We start from the raw sequence: 21,263 nt of genomic DNA on the forward strand, positions 1-21,263 counted from the left end.
CATGCAGCACAATTCTTTCGCACTTTCCTTCTCATTTACACCTCTCCCCTAAAAGCATCCAGATCGGAGGAAGATAACCATGCACATACCTACAGCTGGATGCCTGGGATGTTTAGTAGTGTTACGCTCTCTAACAACCTGTCACAGCCATTCAGAGCAACAATGCTGCAAATAAAACACACAGCAGTCAACATCACTCACTCAGTCTGTGAAGAATATGTTTGGCGTGTGAGGCTTTATTAATGTTGATTTTGAAGTGCTGCCAATTTTAATTCTGTGCCAATCGCTAAACACAGGCCATCAGAGTGCTTGCATGGTACAGCTAATTCACAAGCGTCTGCAAGCATTAAAAAGTGATTAATTCCTACTATTTTACAGTCTGATGGCAGTGGAGAAAGCCAAATGTGTGTTGACAGGGCTTACGTAATTACAGGCTGAAAAAAAAAAAAAAGATGTTTAGATTTGGTTGACTGACGATCTAAAAATACATGGTTTAGATGGGAATCTATGAGTGGGGAATGAGTGTGTGTACACTGCTTAGCTCTCCTCTATGCATATCTGCAGGGAACGAAGAACAGATTATTGAGCATAGATGCCATCTGTCCAGTTGACAAACACCAGAGAGTCCTGATGCTTCATTGCCCAATGACCAAAAATGATTCAACTTTAATTCTACCCAACATCAATCACAGTATTACAGATAACAGCAGCCAAGAAAACATCACAGCTATTATACTGTTATGCTGATTACACATTGCAGACAGGTTCACTGTGCCCTGTGTTTAATCCATCTAATCATGGTGACTGTCATGCTAGCTGTCGGTCATTCTCAAAACATGAAGCAATAAGCATGCTTGTGATTTACAGATGCAGTGTATTTACAGTGTGTGCTTTGGCATAATACAAAATCCCTCCTTTGCATTTTTCACGAAGTTCCCTATTGGGTCATGAAACCAAGTATTTCAGCTTCATTATGCCAGTTTGCACAAAAAGCCTAACGCCAACTTTGTACTCACTTATCTGGTTATGGCTTTAGATGGAATGCATATACCGTATATTATTGTACTTCTATATAAAAACTGGTTACTGGTGCCCCCGAATGGTGATCAAATGTCATTGCTTTATTCAGAGAGCAAGCAAAATACAGGGATTAGAAGTTGATGGTTGGCCTCATCAGTAAAAATATATATGATGAGAAAATGCACAGCTTCTAGTTAGTAGTGACTTGGGCAAACAGCCTTGGCCTGAGAACGCCCAGTGTTAAGAAGCTGCATTCTGAAAAGCACCTGAATCCAGTTATTACTGTCAGGTCAAGAGCACTTAGGACATAGTGAGGTGTTGTTTAACCCCCACATGCTCTGCTGACAGAAAGTGATTTACACAGTGGAATTCTCCACAGGTTTGTCATTCCACTCGTGCCGTAAGTCAGCTGTCAGAAAACAGACAGTGTTAGTCACAGGGTGGAGAGAATGCAAAGGACAAAGCTCAGAGGTGGTGTAGTGGCTAAGACCGCCGCCCGGCCTCTGGACTCACACGTGCCTCTGCTGGCTTTGGATCTAAGTACTGAATACTAAGGGAAGTGGACTGCCCACTATCATTCAAAGAGGACAGCTAGCAAGCTAAGAGGCTTGATGTGTACCAGTTGGATTTAGAATTTGTGTTTCAGACTTTTGGGAGTTCATGATGAAAACCTAAAGTGAGCCTTTTTGTCAGTCCTTAGTCATGTAACTCAATGTAGCTCAAGTTTTACAATGAAACAAGAAAATGAGCTCTAATCACAGCCTAACACACACTGGTAAACGTGGATTATAAACACTCTCCGAATCCTGGTTTCTACAGCTATGGATTGGGACCAACATGAGCAGGGGGCCATACTGCTGGTGGGTCCTCACAAGACTAGCAATATGCTTTCCTGTGGTTGACTTTCAGAGTACGGCAGTACATTTCTCATGCGGATCCCCGCTCTAAACGTTTACCATTCCTCGTGACTCCACCACACAGGAACCCTGCAGGACAGGTGGGGCTGGCTAACTGCCTTGTTCATCTTTCAGTGAGCATCAGCATGCCTGTCCATCAGGACCTCTGATCTTCTGAGGGGAGGAGGCCGGGGCTTGTTTGGTGGCAGGTTACGAAATAACATCCACTGTGACTAAAGCTGAAATATTTTGAATAATCAGCGTTACGCAAGCACACGTACTCTAATGATTAAAGATTTCCCATGTTTTCAGCTTCATTGGTGATGCAGTGCCAGTTTGTTTATCTGTTCATTCATTATTCTGAAATGACGTAACCATTATATTTCAATTCACCATTACCTTACACTCTTAACCTCTATGTAGTAGGAAATGGTTCTTTAGGCATGTAACATAGTAGAACCCTGTTTGGTGTTTAATTAATAATGCATGAAATGTTCCAAATCAGCGGCATTAAAAGAGGGTTCTTTGAGTCATTATTGTTCTATATCGAACTACTGTCCAAACCACTGAAGAACCCTCCTTTTTATCTGTGTAGGTGTGCTTTGTAAAATATGCTGAGTGCCAAATCTGAGATGCAAACCAGCTTCTTGTGCTCACAAGTGAAAGACAAGTCTTTGCTACCATCTTGTGGTTTTAGCAGCATATTAAAAAAGTGACTAAAACACAGTAGACACTCCAGCAGACATCATTAACTGCAACGTAGTCTGAGGTGGAGAAAGACATTGAATTTAGGTCAATTATACTGTTATCAATAAAAATGACTTGGTCTTTGTTTGCAGATAAGACGTTCATCAAATAAACAACATGCCATACTGACCCTACTGTATAAAACTGACACCAATGATCTAAAATGAAAGTGAGTTGAACACCAAATGGATCATTATTGTTACATAACCAGTTACATAGCAAATTGTATATTGTAGTTACAGTATATAGCAAGTGGATATATGATTATATATTATATAGCCAGCAGATTCCCTTATTCCCTTAAAAACATTTTAAAAATGTTGTGCAGATATACAAATGTCAGATTCCACTGAATTCAGATACAAAAGCTGCTGCAGTAAAACTGGATGCGTTACAAGTGCCACACATTCTCAGGAAGGTCTTATGTTTTCCTAAGAAAAACTATTCTATTATTCTGTTAGGCTCTATCTAGTCATCTCTATTCTCTAATCTCTATCTAATCATCTCACACCAACAAAAAGGAAGCCAAGCTCTTTGCGACTCCTGACACACAAAAAAAAGCCTGTGTGAAAATGCTTGCACACACATGCACACACACGCACACGCACACACACACACACCTCAGCCCATGCTGCTGTTCCACAGAGAACACTTTCCCCTCAGAGGTATGTTGTCAAATGGTTGAGGCGTGGTTACAACCAGCAACTCCTCCATAATATGCAAAACTTTTATCCTGCCAACCAGACCTTCAGATACCGACTTCAGATACATGAAACATAAATAAAGGAGCATATGAACCAATGCTACATGTGTTTGTGACATGATTTGCTGAGTGCATGCATATAGGGCAAACTAGTGTTTTCAGCGGGCTTTGAGGTTGATGAGCGGAACTTGATTAAATGATTAATAACATTTTCTTAGGGAATTTTTAGTGAAGCTACTCATCTCCAGTCAATTGGGAATTTAAATGCGGACTTATGGGAATGGGGCTAAACATGATCAACACTTACTGCTAGTGTTCTTCATGTTATATCTCCATACTGTATGTGGATTAAGAGCAGTGATCCGTGAACTACACATGCTCCTTTGACTGATCAACCTAAGCTGGGTCGCCAGGCTGAGGGTTTTCTGAAACTGGGTTCAGTGAACCTGGGTTACATCAATGAACATGTGTCCAAGTGCATCAGAAAGTGTTGGTGTGAACCTTTACAGTTGAGCACACACAGTACTGTTGGTAAACAAGCCAGCTCATCCTGTGCTGACATTGATATCACTGTAAGAAAATGTTTAGTCTTCACACAGTTCAGTGCCTTATCAGATAAGGCCATGGTAGGGTGAGACGGTCTGTTGTCTTGTGTGTACTGCTATCATACATGTAAATCGCTTTACATTACCACGATAACAATGCCAGTCTAAGAGGCTAACTTACCCCTTAGGCTACATATTATTCAAGCCAGCACAGCAACAACTACAGAGGCTGTACATTCCCTAACTGACAGCCTTCCAAAGTCAGCAAAATCTGACCTTTTACACTTTCTCCTACTGCTGCCTACGCATGTAGATAAACAGTAGACTGACACCATCTATACACACAGTAGAGGAATATATATTACACCCTATAACATGCATGAGACTGATTTTATGTTGAGCTTTAAAATCCAGTTCCACAAACCACACTTGCAGCCCTGGGATTTTTACAACCAATTTTTTTTTTCTGTGAGATAAAACTTTGTCACTTACCCCTGAGGCGGGTTAGGATGTGCTGCTGGCGGATGGTGGTCTCTCTCGGGGTGTGTATCTGCAGCTTGTGTGTCAGGATGGTGTGTGTCAGGACGGTGTGTGTCAGGTCGGTGTGTGTCAGGTCGGTGTCTGTCTGCGGCTGTTACTGACAGCTCGTCTCCCACCTGTTCTGGCACCGCGCTGGCTCTGCCTGCGCTCTGAGTAACAGTATCCGCCCACTCACTCCTCTGCGCAGCCCTATTGTGCTCAATCTCTCTGGCATCTGATCGCAGCTCAGAGCTGTGTGTCAAAGTGCCTGTGACAACCTCGACTCCACCACTAGTCTCTGTGATTGCGCTGTGCCTCCCCTCACTGTTTGCGTCTGTGAAGCTTGACTTGGCACTTTTTGTAGAGCTACTGTTAGTTTGTATGCTGTCCTTGCTCTCTGCACCCGTCTTCTCTACTTCTGCAGTCAGTACAACTTGCTCTTCTGCTTCTCTGGATGTGTCTATTTTCTCTCTGACTTCTGTGAGAGTGTGTGTGGTCGTGTCTTCCTTCTCTGCGTTACAGGAGGTATTATGTATATTTTCAGTACTCCTGGTGTCTTTGCGTGTATCTATCTGCTGGCCTGGGCGCTTTGTCTGTGTGCTGCGGTGGTCCTCTCTCTGATTGTGTATGGCAGCGGTCCAGTTTCCCTCTGGCCCCTCCCCCTGCCCATGCGGCTTACTGGAGGGCAGAGCAGACTCGCATTCCAGTAGCGCGTTCACCTGCTGAACCGGTGTGGCCAGTAACTCCTCCTTTCTCTCCTCCTCCCCCTCTTCTTTCATCTGTGGCCATGCCTTTGTTGATTCTTTCTCCTCCTGCCTCCTTCCATCACTGTCTTCTAGAAACACAGAACTTCCATTTTCCCGCCATCGAACCGCTGCCCTCTGGCCACTTAATTTTTGCTCCATTTCAATTTGGCCGTCGAGATGCCCTGGTTTGTCTTCGTAGAACATTTTGCCTCCCTCGTTCTTCACCTCCGCCTCAACAATCAACTTCAAATCTCCCTTTTCTCTCTTGTTTCTCTCACTTTCTGCCGCCTTCTCCTGCTGTGGAATCTCTGCATGCGCCTCTTTCGTCTCAGCCACCATAGAAGAAGATAGGGAAGTTTCTACTCTCTCTTCCACCGTGTACATCTCTTCATCTCCACTCTCCTCCACGTTGTCCTCTTCAGCACTGTAGTAGACATCCATGACACTGCTGTCATCTGATCCTACACTAATATATACTGGGCTATGAGGCACATCATACCCATCAATCTGTCCAGAAGGAACAGAAAAAGTCACCTCCTTCAATGTTTCGAATTCTATCTCTTGACCCTTCACTGCAGTCATTGTTTCAGGCACAGGAGAGGGACAGTCAGGATCTGCACTCGTCACGATGGTGTTTGTAACTGTGACAAAGACCAGTCTCCGTTTGGAGTCAGTGATCTGCATTTCTGTCCCTGGAGACCTTACACAGTCAGAACTGGGAGGAGCAGAGTTTTGAACCTCAGGGACTGAAGTGACGGGTTCTCGAACGGGGTCAAAACTGTCAGACATAATCCCTGAATGGGGAAGGGTCATCTCTGAATGAGAGGTCTTATCGGAGTCATCAATGTCTTGCCCAACTGGTTCAGAGTGTAAATTTAGGGAGGAGGGTGGATTCGCGTGGTGCAAGGCTAAGTCTGTTTGAGCTGCGTAGGAAAGCTGCTCAGGGTCAGAAGCGGTGGGAATTTGGTGAGTGGTAAAGCTTGCAGGGAGGAGAGATTCATAGAGAGCATTGAATGCATCTTTCTTAGACCCAGTAGCAGAGCTGGAGCCCTCAGCAGTAGAGGTTATCTCTTCCTTAGTCATGTTGGCATCTATCTCGGTATAACCAGATTTAGCGCCATCCAATCCGGCTGCAGTAGCGTCAGACTCAAATGTAGTTGACAGACTGGGCTCAGTAATATTAGTTTCTGTGTGACATTCATTGAGGTTTTCAACTGTGACAAGATCTGAGCTGGTGTCAACATGAACCCTCTCAGTAAGGCCAGGGCTTGAGATGGAAGACAGAACCTCAGACGCAAAACTCTGAGGGAAAAGTGACTCATACAAAGATCCGTACACAGCTGATTTACTGGCAGAAGGAATGCCGTCTTCACCAGTGGTAACCGAGGTGACAGCTGTGGTAACGCCGGTGGCAGTTTCAGGAGCAGACGTTTCAATGCGAGAAATTGAGACTTCGTTATGAAGAGTAGCAGAATCTGTGTTGAGAGCAGAGTTGTCTGTGTGAGCGTCAGGTGAAGGCTCAGTAATAATGGCGTCTATTTTCGGGTCAACAGCTACTACTGTACTACTGTCAACTATCTCAGGGGCATCAGGATGTGATACGGTGACATTGGTGGTTTCAGAAAGAGAGATATCAGCTTTTATATCAGAGTGCTGGAGGACATCATCATCAGACCGACCACCGCTTACAGAGACGGACTCAGGAACTACTGCTTTGCGGTCTGAGGCACCAAGCAGTGTCGGAGGCTGGCTACCAGGAAAGCTGGGTGCAGCCTCAGCATCAACAGCAGAAATGGGCTCTGCATGAGTTGCAGGGGCAGAGGAATTGTAATGGCGTTGGGATGGCTTATCATGAACAGCAATGTTCTCTCTCTCCTCTGAAGAAACCGGTGTCATCGGCTCATCCCACTGCAGCTCAGGAATGGTAGCAATCGGTGCTCTTCTTACTTCCTTGCCAACATCAAAAGGATCGGAGCCGTCCATCACAAGTTCCTGGGATTCTGGTTGGTTGTTGAGAGTGACAGGTGATTGTGATTGGTTGGTGAAAAAGATATCTGATTGTGACTGGTTTGTGGCTACGGGGGGAGGAGATGGGATGTCAAACGTATCGCTGGTGTCTAGCTCCGGTTGAGACATACAAATCACTTTCTTCTTAGCCCGATCCAACTCCAATTGACTGAGGTCCAGAGGCTCCTAAGCAATGATAATTCACAATGAAATAAATAATGAATATTTTACTTTTCTAGCACTTTTCTAGCACTTTTCTAGAGTAATAGTTGCTTTTCAGATACAGATAAACCAGAAAGTATAAGTGATGACACAGACACAGAGATACTGTCATATACCAAATTAAAATAAGAAAGGTTGAGGGAGGATTGTATAAATCCCATCGACACAAAACATAAATTTGAACAAACTGCACTTTGTGAAGGGAGCTACCTCTTCTTGCTCCTTAATGCCAGGGCCATGAAGGCCTATGGTGCTCTTGGAGAAGCTCTCTTCAGCCTTCTTCTTCTTCTTTCTAAGACCAAAGGTGAAGGTACCAAACTTTTTGGGTTTACGAAGATCCAACTCTGAGTAGCTGAAGTCTTTGACCTGAGAGGGAGAAACGAGGGGATGGAGAGATAGGGGGGAGAGAGAGAGAGAGAGAGAGAGAGAGAGAGAGAGAGAGAGAGAGAGAGAGAGAGAGAGAGAGAGCGAGAGAGAGAAAGAGAGAGAGAGAGGTTAACTCTGTTAAATGCAAGACTTCAGAATTTCAAGGAATTTATTAATTTTTAACAAGATGATAAAACATCATTACAAGGTCTGACTAAAAGCCTCTGAAAATTGAATGCCAGAACTACTAAAAATTTGATGCCAGCACTTGGTGTAACATTGATTCATAACTGTGAGGGAAGAAGTCTCATGGCTCACTGTATATAATATCGATTCACCCCTATTCATAATGCAAAATAGCCCACAAACCCAACCATTTTACAAACAACGCGTGATAACCCAAAAAATGCACAACCATTGTTTTAAGCCCAAGCAAATGGTTTATTAGAAGCTTTTAAATACTTCTACTCTTTTAGTGGTAAGAATAAGAATTGAGAATATGCACAATGACGGAGACAATCCACCACTGTTGATGAATTCTTTTTGCACTTGTGGACATGAAACAAGTTGACACCCTGCCTTCATTCCAAGGAGCACAAACAGCTCCACCCTGAAAGATGTTCATGAAATACTAGTAGAACACGATCTACTTTACTTCAGGAGCTACTGGCACTAACAGTGTGGTTTGGCAGTCTTGATAAAAGATATGGTGATGATTTTACCCTCAACACTTCATGGTACTCACCAAGAGGTTTTGAGGGTGAAATCACTTACCATACTTACCTACTTACCACACTGGTAAGTAAAGTGTGACTGACTGTTACGTAGTCTGATACTATTTACTATGATGTAGGCTACACCATAAATACATATTTAAAAGATTATATCAGTTTAAGAAGGTGGGTAAACTGATTTTAAGCGGGTTTATCCTCACATTATCCCTAATGTTACTGCCTGCTTAGCCAGGGCAGTTTATTACTAAACTAGAGCCATAACCTTCCTAAGAAACAATGAAGTCTTATTACATAAAAAAAAAGTTAGTTGTAACTGAATAGGATTGAGATAAGGTGAGATATCTGGGGAAGGAAAGTCACAGGGGTTTCCTGCCCAGTTATTTTTAACCAAATGAAAGCATGCTCTTGATGGCAGACATTAAAAAAGAGATAGCTGTGATGCTATTCCGGTGCGTGTGTGTGTATGTTTTGTTGAGCTTTGATGACAATGGAGAATGGAACATAAGGCTGTCTGTCATTGCTATCTGCCAGATTTTCATCATGGGTGTGCCAGTAGGAATTCCTCCTTCAATGATAGTTTGAAAGGTATGAAAGGCAAAGACAACAATGAAAGTGGAATTTGAGTTGGGTCTACAGTGGATGGATAGGGTAACTCTGTTGTGTAAGTCACAGGAGCAGCATCGGCGCAATAATCCGGAGATGTTTTCAGTGCACATTCTGTAAACCCGTGTACACACATACGCACACACATGATCACTAACATAAACAACAAAGGGACAGAGATTAACACACTCGTAATGAATCGCTGATCATGTAATGAATCGCTGCAGGTAGCCGGAGGCCAGGTAAGCACTGGGTTATGATGATTAGTGGAGACAGATTGAGGTCCATGTCCTCTTAATTATTTCACTATTTGACTTTGATAAGGCTTCTCCAGAAACTCAGACATGCATACAATGTAAATAAAGACTACACCCAATGCTTGCATATATATTATTGTCTATCAGTTTCATGAGAGCTGATCTGTTCTGAACACATACATACAGTATACACACACATACAGATTGTTCATGCACACACACTGGCTCTCTCATCCTAACACATTGCACCTCTCCATCCCATGTTTCTCCGAATAGAATCGCAGTTTAAGAAGCAAAACATGCAGGAGGATTCTCATTGTTTTCCCATGTCAGCTGTCTTAGAGGTGACAGCTACAAAGCTGTCAGATCAGAACTGAACATCACCAAGACATCGCTACATAGTAATGCACTGGCACCCTCTGCTGGAGACATACTGTATCTCGCTTGTCTCACCTACCTATTCACCTATCTGTTACATTTAGTGCATTCATACCTGAGAAACAAGATGCACAGAATACAGTATACATTCTGAAATCAAACTTAGGGCAAATTTATGAGAAAAACAAGGCTACAACACATTGAGAAACATTTTTTTCATAATTTGCAAGTAAGAATCAGGAGTCCTCTATTGTCTGGTTAGCAGCATAATCTTCAACAATCACCACTGAGACGACTTTTGCCAGAACTTGTGTACAGAGTCTGTTATGTCTGTTATGTTATGTCTGTTGTGTCTTGTGTCTGTTATTTTCTGTGGTGGCGACCAGTAGAACAGGAAAACTGACAAGTTTGTCAATTAGCTGCAGTCTGTAACATCTGTATGACTCTTAGTGAGTGTGACTTAATGAGTGGATACTGAGCGTGTTTGTGGTTGAATAAATGTGATTGTCTGCACACAGCACGCTAGAAATATATGTGAGAGTGTGCTTGCATGTGCAAAGACGGGCCATGGTTATGCAAGCAGGCCCCCGAGGGAGAAGAGGAGGATCTACAGACCAAAGGTGGAATGCAGCTACCGTTGCACTGAAGATGACAAAATTCACCTAAGGGAGGGCCATTTGACAAAAATTAGCCCCCAACAATATGCCTGTTCAGACAAGCCTATAATATCTGTAGAGAGCTGGGAACCTAAAGATCTGTCCTTCCCTCAGACAGCAACAGAGAGAGCGTGAGAGACAGAGATGATATCTACTAATATACCTACTACTATAACAAGACCTGAGGCTGCCATAAGATAAAAGTGTATCAGATTCGGGGAAAATAAAATAAAGCTGTGGCATTATACAACAGTAGTTCACTAATCTCAAGCCCTTGGGAAATTAAGCCAATTTTAGCATTTGGGCAACTTAAATATATAAAAATACCCTGCCAAAGCCTTTTCGAAATTCAAACACTGTCAGTTTATGCAATATGGATGTCCTTCCATAACATTCATTACAATACTATTGTTAATGTCCACTAAGTCACCACATTGATACAGGTGGTGTCCAAAGTTAACTTGTGGCTCACCTGCCAGGGGATGGTAAACTAAAACAAGACTAGGAAAGCCTGGTTTAGCCAGACAGCGAATGCAGCCATGTGGGGAACATTGTCTGTCAGGAACTGAAACATCTGGCCCATGACTTTCTGCCCATAAATGCCACTGGACCCTCTTTTTTTTCATGTTGGCTCCAGAAGATACTTCCTCTCTGCTGAAGGTCAATGAGACGTGGGGAAACATTTTCAGGCTCTTGGGCAACGCCCTGTGCCCTAAAGCAGCTGCCGTGGCAGAAAATGTAACATGGAAAATGTATTCGAGTCATCCATACCTTAATACATCTATACATCTGTGCATACAAGCAAGGACACACCAAACGGTAAACTAAATGAAATATAGATAGCTTACCTCTCGTCTGTAGTTAGCTATTTCCAAATAAACAAACAACAACAGCTCAAGGGTGAATGTAGATTAGTTATATCGACGGCCTACACAAAGGGACTTGAACAATGATCTTTCAACAATGGGGAGTCAGTTAGGGACACAGAGTCACGCATGCGCATTTCAGCAATGGGGAGTCAGTCATTTAGGGACATACCTGGCAAAAATCTTCTTTTTTTTTACCAGCCAAAATAATTAAAATGCATTTTTCACAGAAATGTCACCATACCTGTGTACTACTGTCAGATATTGTGAGAGACAGGAGCATATTTAATTTTAAAACTTGCTCAATCATGTGCCACATGGGTATAACATGCTGCAACTCACATTCGGCTAGGCATCGGAGAAACAGGAGAAAAAGTTTGAAGTTTAGATGTTATCACTTTGTCTAGAGCCAGAGTAAAAGACAGAAAATCAGAAGCCTGTCTGATGCAAAGCCATTGTTTTTCTTTGCTTTGAGTGGCTTACGGTCCGAAAGTGCATACCTTGGTCAGTATGGACAAAGTTTGAGAACTGGTCAAGACCCAAGACTATATACAACCGAGGCATTCAAATAATATCACTTCAAAAAGTTACTGGCTATTGTGTTGGGTGACCCTTAATGATTTATACCAAAGATACATTTTCCTGGCATTTGGCCCTTGGTGAATGTTAAATTCAGGCAAGGCTTTATTGCAGGCAAGACATAAGCACCTTGGTCAGAGGCAGTGCAACAATAAATTCTGAAAGAGACATTTTTCATTTACTGACAGTAATTATCCAAGCTGGTGCAGGGATCTGAACTGGTGAGATAAATGGTAAAAAACACAGGGGACACTTCAGGGTAAAGCTAACAGGGGTTGACCATTTCTGACTGGTGGGTGTGAACCAGCGGTTGAGTGAAGTAGCGTTCTTGCTACTGCTTGTGGAAAGCATCAAGGTACTGCGACTGCATGGGGTCTCGTCTGGCGTGACAAAAATTCTCCCAAAACTTCTTTTCACTTTGTTGAGACAGTGTGGCAGTGCAAGGAGAAAAGTCTGGCAAAAGCCATTTGTCACAGTGAACCACAAAAGGAAAGAGGGGAAGAGCCTCTTCATAATGTAATGATTGTATTTCTAGAATTGATAACAACATCACAATAATCCAGCATAGCATTGTGCAGACCATGTGATTCAACATTTGATCCCAACCAAAAAAGTAAAACAATGTGCTGAACATACCCAAGGTACTTCAGGGTGAAATTCTTTGACCAACGTTTTCATAATTGGGTTGCTAATGAAAATGAGTTGTCTAGTTGGACTCGCTATGTTAGTGTGTGCATGATCCCTGTCTGCTGCACATTCTCACACTCTGAACCTTGCTAGAAGACTCTAATTGATAAGAGTTAACATTTTTGAGTATTACTGTTTTATGCCTATTTCCACAAATTAGCAAATATTTGATTTGAAAATACATAAACCAAAACAAAATGCTAAAGTCTTTGATTCCCATACCATTTACTACTAGTCAGAGCAATGTCTATATGATTCAAATTTGAATTGAGTGTAGCAACGATACAAACTCTGTCAATTTAATATGGCCTATAAACTACATACCTGGTAGTACATGACTTCAGGCCTTTAAGGCATCTTTAGGAGCCACTTTTCAATTCAGCATACATCCAATCCACCAAGCAGTTCTTACTTCAATAAAATCTCAGGTTTTATAAGTGGCTCTCACTGTTTACTACTGTCTTCCACAGTGTATTTTGGTGGAAGAAGATTGTGGGAATAAAAGTTGAATGTTGAGTGTATATGTGACAGGGAAACACTTTTTCATGCTCACATTTGCACAAGTTTAAATTTTTTTTACATTGAAAAGGTAACCCCTATACTGTTATATAAACATATGATTGTTCATTGTTTATGTTGCAGCAGACTGGAGTAAGCTGTCGCTTGGAATGCAGGCATTTCGCTTGACGAAGCGCTCACTCTGTGTGCACCAGCACACTCTACAGTCACACGCCCTCTTTGACGTAATCCAGGTGAAATGGCGTGAAAATAGGGAGTCCCTTTACTGAAGCTTGCTGTTGTACTGAGGAGTTGTTGTGAAGAATGGTTCATTCCTCATGTAGGACAAAAAAGAGCAGCGGAAGATGTTCTGGTCAGTGTGTATTTGGGATCAAACCTGGCCCACTCATTTGTATCTCTCCTTTCTAACTTGACTGCACTGTCTGAAATACTTGGCTGAAACATGGTGGACTTACTAGTTTTTATCAATACCCTGTGAACAGACAGAGGTCAACGACAAACAACTTTCAGATGGCCATTACTGACCTTTGACCTGGGTGCCGTGGCGTAGAGAGACGACCTCTTGCCGTCCGGGCTGCTGGCATCAGGCCAGGCGTCTCCATCCTCAGCCTTCCTGTCAGGCTCTGCAGCACTGAGGGACACACAATCACAAATGCGGAATTAGTGGTATTTCTAATCTCTGAATCAGCCTGAAAATAAATAGAAAAAAATAAAATGTTTTATATATTTCCCACTGCTGAACACAATTTAACTAATCTAAGCTTTATAGTTCTGTTTGGTCTTGGTCAAATACCTTAAAGTGTACCAGATAATATAAATGTGAACAGAGACGGCCCGTCTTCCACAGGTACAAATTGGGAGTTGCACTGGAGAGTGAAATCGATATCAGTAGGGGTGCTAACAATGCTGGCTGGTTTGGGTGACCTATCTGGAAAGAATGAGACGCCTGGGGCAAATGCTTTGCAAACGCTGATTTCCAAGGTTTTCAGCATGAGGCAGTGCTTGAGGATAACAATCCATCTATGCATCTCATCCCGTTTGCACAGTATAATCAATGCCTTTAAGAAAACACAAAAGAGAATGTTACTTGGCAAAATGGAGCAATGAATCAATGCTTGGGGAATGTCGTATAGAACAGGCTGAACAGAGAGTGACTGTGTTTTTAAGAATTGAACTTGGTTAAAGTGCCACTTCTGAACAGAACAAAGGGTAAGGTGTGCAATCGAGACTTCCGATATCTATGAAATAACCTTGGTTAAAAACGTGCTCGTGAGATATGTCACAGTATGTTGAGTGTTATTTGAAACAAGAAAATGAGAGCTACAAGCCTAAAAAACATTATTCATTCTCTCCTTCATTTGCTCACTTTGTTGTGAAACAAGAAGCTTAAATGTCTGGCCTAAATAGCATTTGATTATCTTTGTTCAGTCTTATTAATCATCATAATTGTTTCCTACTCATATCCTGGGACTTCAGCTTCTGCATGAGGTTCAACAGAAGGTAAAAAGTCAACAGAGAGGCTCCATTATTAATCCGCTGTCATCACTACAGAGCAGCTGTAAATGGTGGTACAAAGGACTCTTTATACACACAGGCTGTTTTCCTTTGCATAACTGGATGAAACAGGAAGTTAAATGACAAGCAAACATTAGTAGGACTCAGAATGTATCGTTTTGCCATAATATATAGATCACTGCCACATAAGCATTCATGCATATTAAAGTGTGCATACAGTAAACATGAACACTATTGAATGGGCTGTTGTAGGTGCGGATAGCTTGACATTTTTCAGTGTGTGTGTAGGCGACACACCTTGCTCACCGTGAATCTTTGGCACCATTCCGTGTTTGTGGCTTTAAGCCTAATGTAACTTCAAGAGACAGGAGTTGACACTGTTATGAAATCTGACAGGTTCAGATGGACACCTGCATACACACACAGGCACAGGCACAAACACACACATGCCTTTTTGCATATGTACCCATGGTACTCTATGTCAAATACAGTAAACACTAGTAAATCAGCTTACCAAATGGCGTTATGGAATTTTCACATCGTCTTTCATCATCTTTCACACTTTTAGCTGCATCATGGACAATAGCTGATGAGTTGAGTAATTAATCATTGCAGCGTGAGACAGACAAGGCTGTTTATTGGAAAGAGAGGAAGTCCAGAGGCATGTGGATGAGTCACATCCTCGTTGATATGTGTTTACATATAAACTGACAAAGATGCAAACAAATTGGCAAAGCCTTTGTGTGGACTTCCAACACCTCACAGAGAAAAGCTTCTTATGACTGTCCTTGAGTCCTGCTGAACTTCCGTTAACTCAGAGAGAATAAAGTGCGTATTGTACTTTTCTTGGCTGAGGGAGAGAAGAAAAAGGTGAAAATATGTGTGTTTGTTTGGATTAGAAATAGACAGACAGAAAGAAAGAGAGAAAGAGAGGGATGGAGGAAAGTGATGCGTGCTCCGGTGAAACTCCGGTGCTCTTTCCAAGGCTACAAATTTGCATCCGCATTTACAAATTGGCAGACACTTGCTACAGCCAAACCACACAATTTCTGTACGCAAATGTTCGAAAATAAGCAACATCTTAGGCTTTGAACATATTCATCAGAACCTCTATTTGAGATGCATAAAAGATAAGCCAATGACCGGTGCGCCAAATATGTTACATCCACAAACCACAATGTAAATCAATATGATAACTTCACAAACATACGAGGAGAGCGACAAGTGGCAAGAAACGGGAGAGTATGAGTGGTATTCTTAGTAAATGTATTGATTAACATACAGTATATGAGCATGACCGTCGTTCATGACTATGTGTATTACTGTGGTTTGATTGATAGCCTGTTGGAGTGTCTAAGACTTACATAACGAGAACCTTAGGGAGACGAAAGACAACTATGTACACTTACCAGTCAAAAGTTTGGACACATTTTTCTTTATTTTTACTATTTTCCACATGTTAGAATAATAGTAAAGACATCAAAACTATGAAATAACACATATTGAATTATGCAGTGACCAAAAAAGTGTTAAACAAATCAAAACTACCTTATATTTTAGGTTCTTTACAGTAGCCACCCTTTGCCTTGATGGAAAGGCAATGGCTTTGGGAAGAAATTCATACATAGGCATCAACTTCACTATTTATATTTGTCTAAGAAACAGATTTCAAGCTTTTAAGCATAAGCCTTTAGATCAAAATGGCTTTACGATAATGACAAACATAGAACATTCAATCAGGTGTGTCCAAACTTTTGACTGGTAGTGTAGGTCACTCTCCTCCACTGTTTTATAGTTGTGTGAACGTGAAGGATATCACAACTCAGCCACATGGTTAAACGTAATGGGACTGAAAAGCAATTAAATCACAAGTTTTCAGTATTCTTTTTTACAACATGCAGTAAAACATTATTGTTATCCAACCAAAGCCTTTTTACTGCTGAATTCTCACAGAGAAATACGACCACATCATCACTACGACAGCCCGTTTCTCACATAAGTGCATCAAAGTTAATGTTTCACCATTTTCACTCTTCAGAGCACAAACCTATGACTTTATGTGTGGTCAACCACCGAATGATGTCAGGACTCAAAGTCATCATCACTCGCTTACTTCCGTTTTCAACATAGTCACAGAATCTTATTTCTATGTATGACAACTCTGTGTACAAACACAACATAGCAGACCGAGGTAATAACTTTTCATTCTGTGTTGAGAATTATAGTTTTCAAGTAGTAATTTTGCCTGTTTGGCAGTGACACATATCCCCGAGGCAGCTATGATGCAGACTGACTGCTCCTGAACTCTGAACCCTCACACAGATGGGCATGCCAAAATGCAAAAATGGTCTCAAATACTGTTTTAAGTCAGACGATGAAAAGCACCATTATGCAAGCTGGAGAAATGGTTAAATCAAACAGCATGCAAATAAATAACTAAACACTGTTTGCAGAGATGGACGTTGCGTTTCCATTGAATAAGAAACTGTAATCTCTTATCTCTTACTGACACTTTATGTCGCCAGGTGAGTATTCTTTAGTTTGTCGTGTTATTTGGGATCGATAGTCTGACTTAACTATGAACAATAGAATGAATGGACCACATATAGAAAAACTCGATAGTACTATCAGCATAGTTTGAATTCAAACCACCATCGATTTTACTGACAAAGGAATCTTTAACTTGACTGTATCCAGCTCTGTGAATAACTATAATTACGTATGACCCCATGGCCTCTGTTTGAAATTTGTAGGTGAATCACAGGTAATTTAGTGCATTCCAGCACTAATGCACTAAGAGCCAGACAATGATGAATTAGATAATGAAGAGAAGCAAAATTCAGTTTCAGACAAGTGGTTAACACAATACACAGCTGAGATCTGAAGAGATATAGAAATTATACAACCTGTACATCAGCATCAGTAGTCCTGTAATCTTGCAAAACAGGCATGTATCTAATATCTGGCTACCATCGGGATGTTGAGATTATTATAGTCCACTCTCACATGTATCATCTAACACACACATACTGTATATCTGACAAAAAATACAGGAAGGGATACATATTTGTTTCCATTTATTTCAACCCTCATTCAGTGGCAATGTAGGTCACATATATAATGCATTCCGCTTGAATGTAATTCAATGATAACACATTCCACAAGGCAGTGTCATCTGATGAAGCTGATTGTTCTTCATAATGCCAGATATTCAGATACAGTATGAGCTGCAACTCTGACTAAGATGTTGCCGACCTGTACAACTGTGGCTGTCTCCCTAAGGACAATAACGGTGTGTGTGTGTGTCTGTGTGTATGTGTGTGTGTCTGTGTAATTGATTGATAGTTTCATAGCAATGCAATAGGCATGTAGAGGGACAGGTTTGTCTACTGTACTTGTGTTAATTCACAACTACAGCAGAGAGAGTTACAAACTATAGCTCTGAGTGTGTTTGACTAGTTCAAAAAAAGTTACTTTGTTTCCCAGCGTTTCCTCTGTAACTTTATACAGCAGTGGTGAATATTTTTTTGTTTTGATCCCAGTTATGGTTCTAGTGTTTTTCTTTGCATACTCTAAAGCTGCACTAGGCAACTTCACATGTTGGCGGCTCCAAATGGCAGAGAGAGGCAACTGTTTGAAAATTTTAATTTCAATACCCAGGAATTATGGAAGGTGACGTCAGTAAACTCCATGCAGCACGCTCATGTTTGCCAACCCAGTCGGTCTTTGATCACTTTACACCAGGGATGGGCAACCATGTGCCATGGAGGGCCAAGAGTCTGAAGGATTCCATTCCCACCCAACATTATACCAGCTGATTTCACTGATAACCAGAGAGTCTTTCTAACCTCCTTGAAGTTATCTGATTCCCAATACAGCTTTGAATCAATGATTGACTCAAAGGAATGGAATGAAATCCATGAATAGTAACTGTAGCTCAAATTCCCCAAGGAAAAAAACAACAGCAAATGTGCACTGCAGGGGAGAATAATCCAAGAGTCTTGTGTCCTGACAGACTTAATCCTTCAAGGCTGGACACTACACTACAGTTACAGTGGAGTTGTGTTATTCCCTTCATAGCACCACTCTGCCTGTCTTGATACTGTCACTAAAGTCAAATATGGCTGCCGGGTGTATGAGTCGAAAAACACGCAACAGTCTGCAACTCCATCGCTGTGTTTTGTCAGGGACTAGAACTAGATGGAGATGGGGCATGGTGGCCAGCTGGCTATTCTTTAACTTCATACATTTTCTACAATGACACACTGACATTAACACTATAATAAGACCAATGTATTGGACATCACCCACAACAGCATGAACTATGGAGTCAAAACAAACAAGCTGACCTCGGGACTCTGAAACCTGCAAGTCCCTGACTGATAAAATCCTGGACACGGATTAAAACTAAATCCTTGACTAATAACAAAAACAGATTTAGTCTAGGACTGGATTTAACTCTGATCTAGGACACTGATCTACCATGTCAAGGGTAAGAAATGTCCATACACTACAAATCACTATAAATATCACAACTAATATTCTAATTAACACTTTCTAGTCATAACATAATCAACAATCAGTGGATGAGGGGATATGAAGAGGAATGACACCTCCCACACACATCTATTTTTTTAATGGTATACTATAGATTATTGACTATTGTCCTCATGTAAGGAGAACTGGAAGGTTGTTTTAAGTTATTATTTATGATAGTGGAGTGAGTATGCTTTATAATGCATTCCCCTGGTTAATCTCTTCTTGCATCCTTCTTTTTAAAGGTTATAGGAAAAACACTGCAGATAACAAAAATTTACACACAGTATACACTCTCCTTTCTGCTCATTTTGGGCAGCTTGCCCATCATCTACAATAAACCCACAATAGATGACTTTGTATAATAAAAATGTGAGTCGTCCACATCCTGTCAAAGTTCTACCCTAGTATAACCCCTGTGTGCACAGAAGGCAGTACTGCAGGTAAATACTACTGCTCTGTTTATCTAGACATAAAGGAGTGTCAGTCATCCATCGTTTCTTTACTGAGCCAACGGCAGCTGTCACACGGTGTGTTCTGCAACCACAGGAACCACATGATTTGATTGTCCTGCCATGTGACTAGTGGCTCTCTCACTGCCTCACCTTTATTACTTAGTAAACAACACTGAACAACTGCATATGAAAGTTAACAAAAGGGGTTAATGTTCTGCAGTGTTAAATATTCCAAACTGAACTCATATCACAGTCCCTAAACAAATAATGTATGCATCTGTTGCATGTGTGACACTGCTCACAGACCAATGGAAATGCCATTGAATGGATATACTGCGCACTACAAGATGTCCCTGTATACGCTCCAGGGTGAGGCTGCACTTATCTAGGCATCAGCTTAGCCAGCCCTTTCCTTACCTCAACTATTACTGGACAGGATGCAAAGCTCACCTCACAGGTAGAATGCATTTTCATAGAGCTGCTGAATAACTCTATTGTTTGATGCTATGAGAATGTAGTGATGGCAATCGCTGTATTTAATGCTTGCATGTGTTACATATCACCAAAGATCAAAATGGTGTCCCATTTTTTCCATGGGACCATTCAAGGTAGTGAAAGTAAACCATGGCATGGTGGTTAAAGGCTTTATGACTGCTTGCAGGATTGCAATAGGATATGGTCACTACTATCCAATAATCATGGGACTAAAGCACTAAGGCAGCATGAGCTCTAGGTCCATCAAAACTTTGGTTTGCTAAACTGCAAAATCGGAAAAAATATCATATCACAATTCTATTTAAATGGCATAATCACAGTTTTTAATGTTTTCATGTTAATGAACTTGAGGCCAGGTGGAGTAGCTAACTGTTGTTGCTGGGCCCTGTCTATGATGAAACATGGATTTTCAATCAAGCATTTGTTTTGGATGAGCCTTGCAATGTTATTGTTTTGCCAATAAAGTGTCACATTTGTTTATCACAGCATGTCCCAAAGGACTGTACAGAGAATGAGCCTAGCTAGATCTAACTGATCAACAATCAACCATAGAACATAGGACAGACATCAGGAAGAGCAAGACACACAAAAATAGATTATAGCAAGACATAACAGCCTATTCTACATAGCCTAACCTACCCGGCACCACCAGCCTGAGACCCTCAATGCATTCAAGGAAAAACTCCCAAGAAAAAAAACCTTGTTAGGAAAAAAAAATGGAAGAAACCTTGGGCGGGCCAGGTCACAGAGGGATCCCACACCAGGACGGCTGAGCGTGCAGTATGTGCTCAACTTAGAACTATTTTAAACTATACTGGACCATGCCACAGTGCAGCAGGTCTGCAGCGCAGAGGCCTGGAGGAATCTGCAGGGCTTTCGCAGAGAAATGAAGAATTGTTTAATTTCACCATCATTTCATTTGCAGTTTAGCACAACTACATAATGACTGAAAGAATGGATGTCCTTTCTATGGATTCCACACTCCACCTTTCAACATCTCTTGTCTAGACTATAATAGGCTGTCACCACCTCTAGGCTATAGCATCAACTGGATCATGTAATGGATTTGGCAGGGTGCTGGAAATAAAAGAATATGGAAGCTATCATACTCCAATTATCATCATCATTATTGTTATATAAACACATTGTTGCATACTGTATTCTGTATGGGACCTGCCAGATGAACAGTGAGTAGTTAGTAGACTTGAGTGA

At 41.5% G+C, this 21,263-nt stretch overlaps 1 protein-coding gene across 1 annotated transcript in view; it reads right to left on the bottom strand.

Annotated features, from left to right (window-relative positions):
* The window catches only part of crybg2 (crystallin beta-gamma domain containing 2), a 47,584-nt gene that overhangs the window by 25,695 nt on the left and 626 nt on the right, over positions 1 to 21,263 (bottom strand). Inside the window, exons 2-4 of the mRNA XM_071915356.2 lie at positions 13,576 to 13,681; positions 7,616 to 7,771; positions 4,404 to 7,369 (exon numbers count right to left, since the gene is read on the bottom strand). Coding sequence (XP_071771457.2) covers positions 4,404 to 7,369; positions 7,616 to 7,771; positions 13,576 to 13,681 — 3,228 coding nt within the window. The remainder of the gene's footprint in view (positions 1 to 4,403; positions 7,370 to 7,615; positions 7,772 to 13,575; positions 13,682 to 21,263) is intronic.

This window comes from Centroberyx gerrardi, chromosome 19, assembly GCF_048128805.1.
Source record: "Centroberyx gerrardi isolate f3 chromosome 19, fCenGer3.hap1.cur.20231027, whole genome shotgun sequence".
NCBI lineage: Eukaryota > Metazoa > Chordata > Actinopteri > Beryciformes > Berycidae > Centroberyx > Centroberyx gerrardi.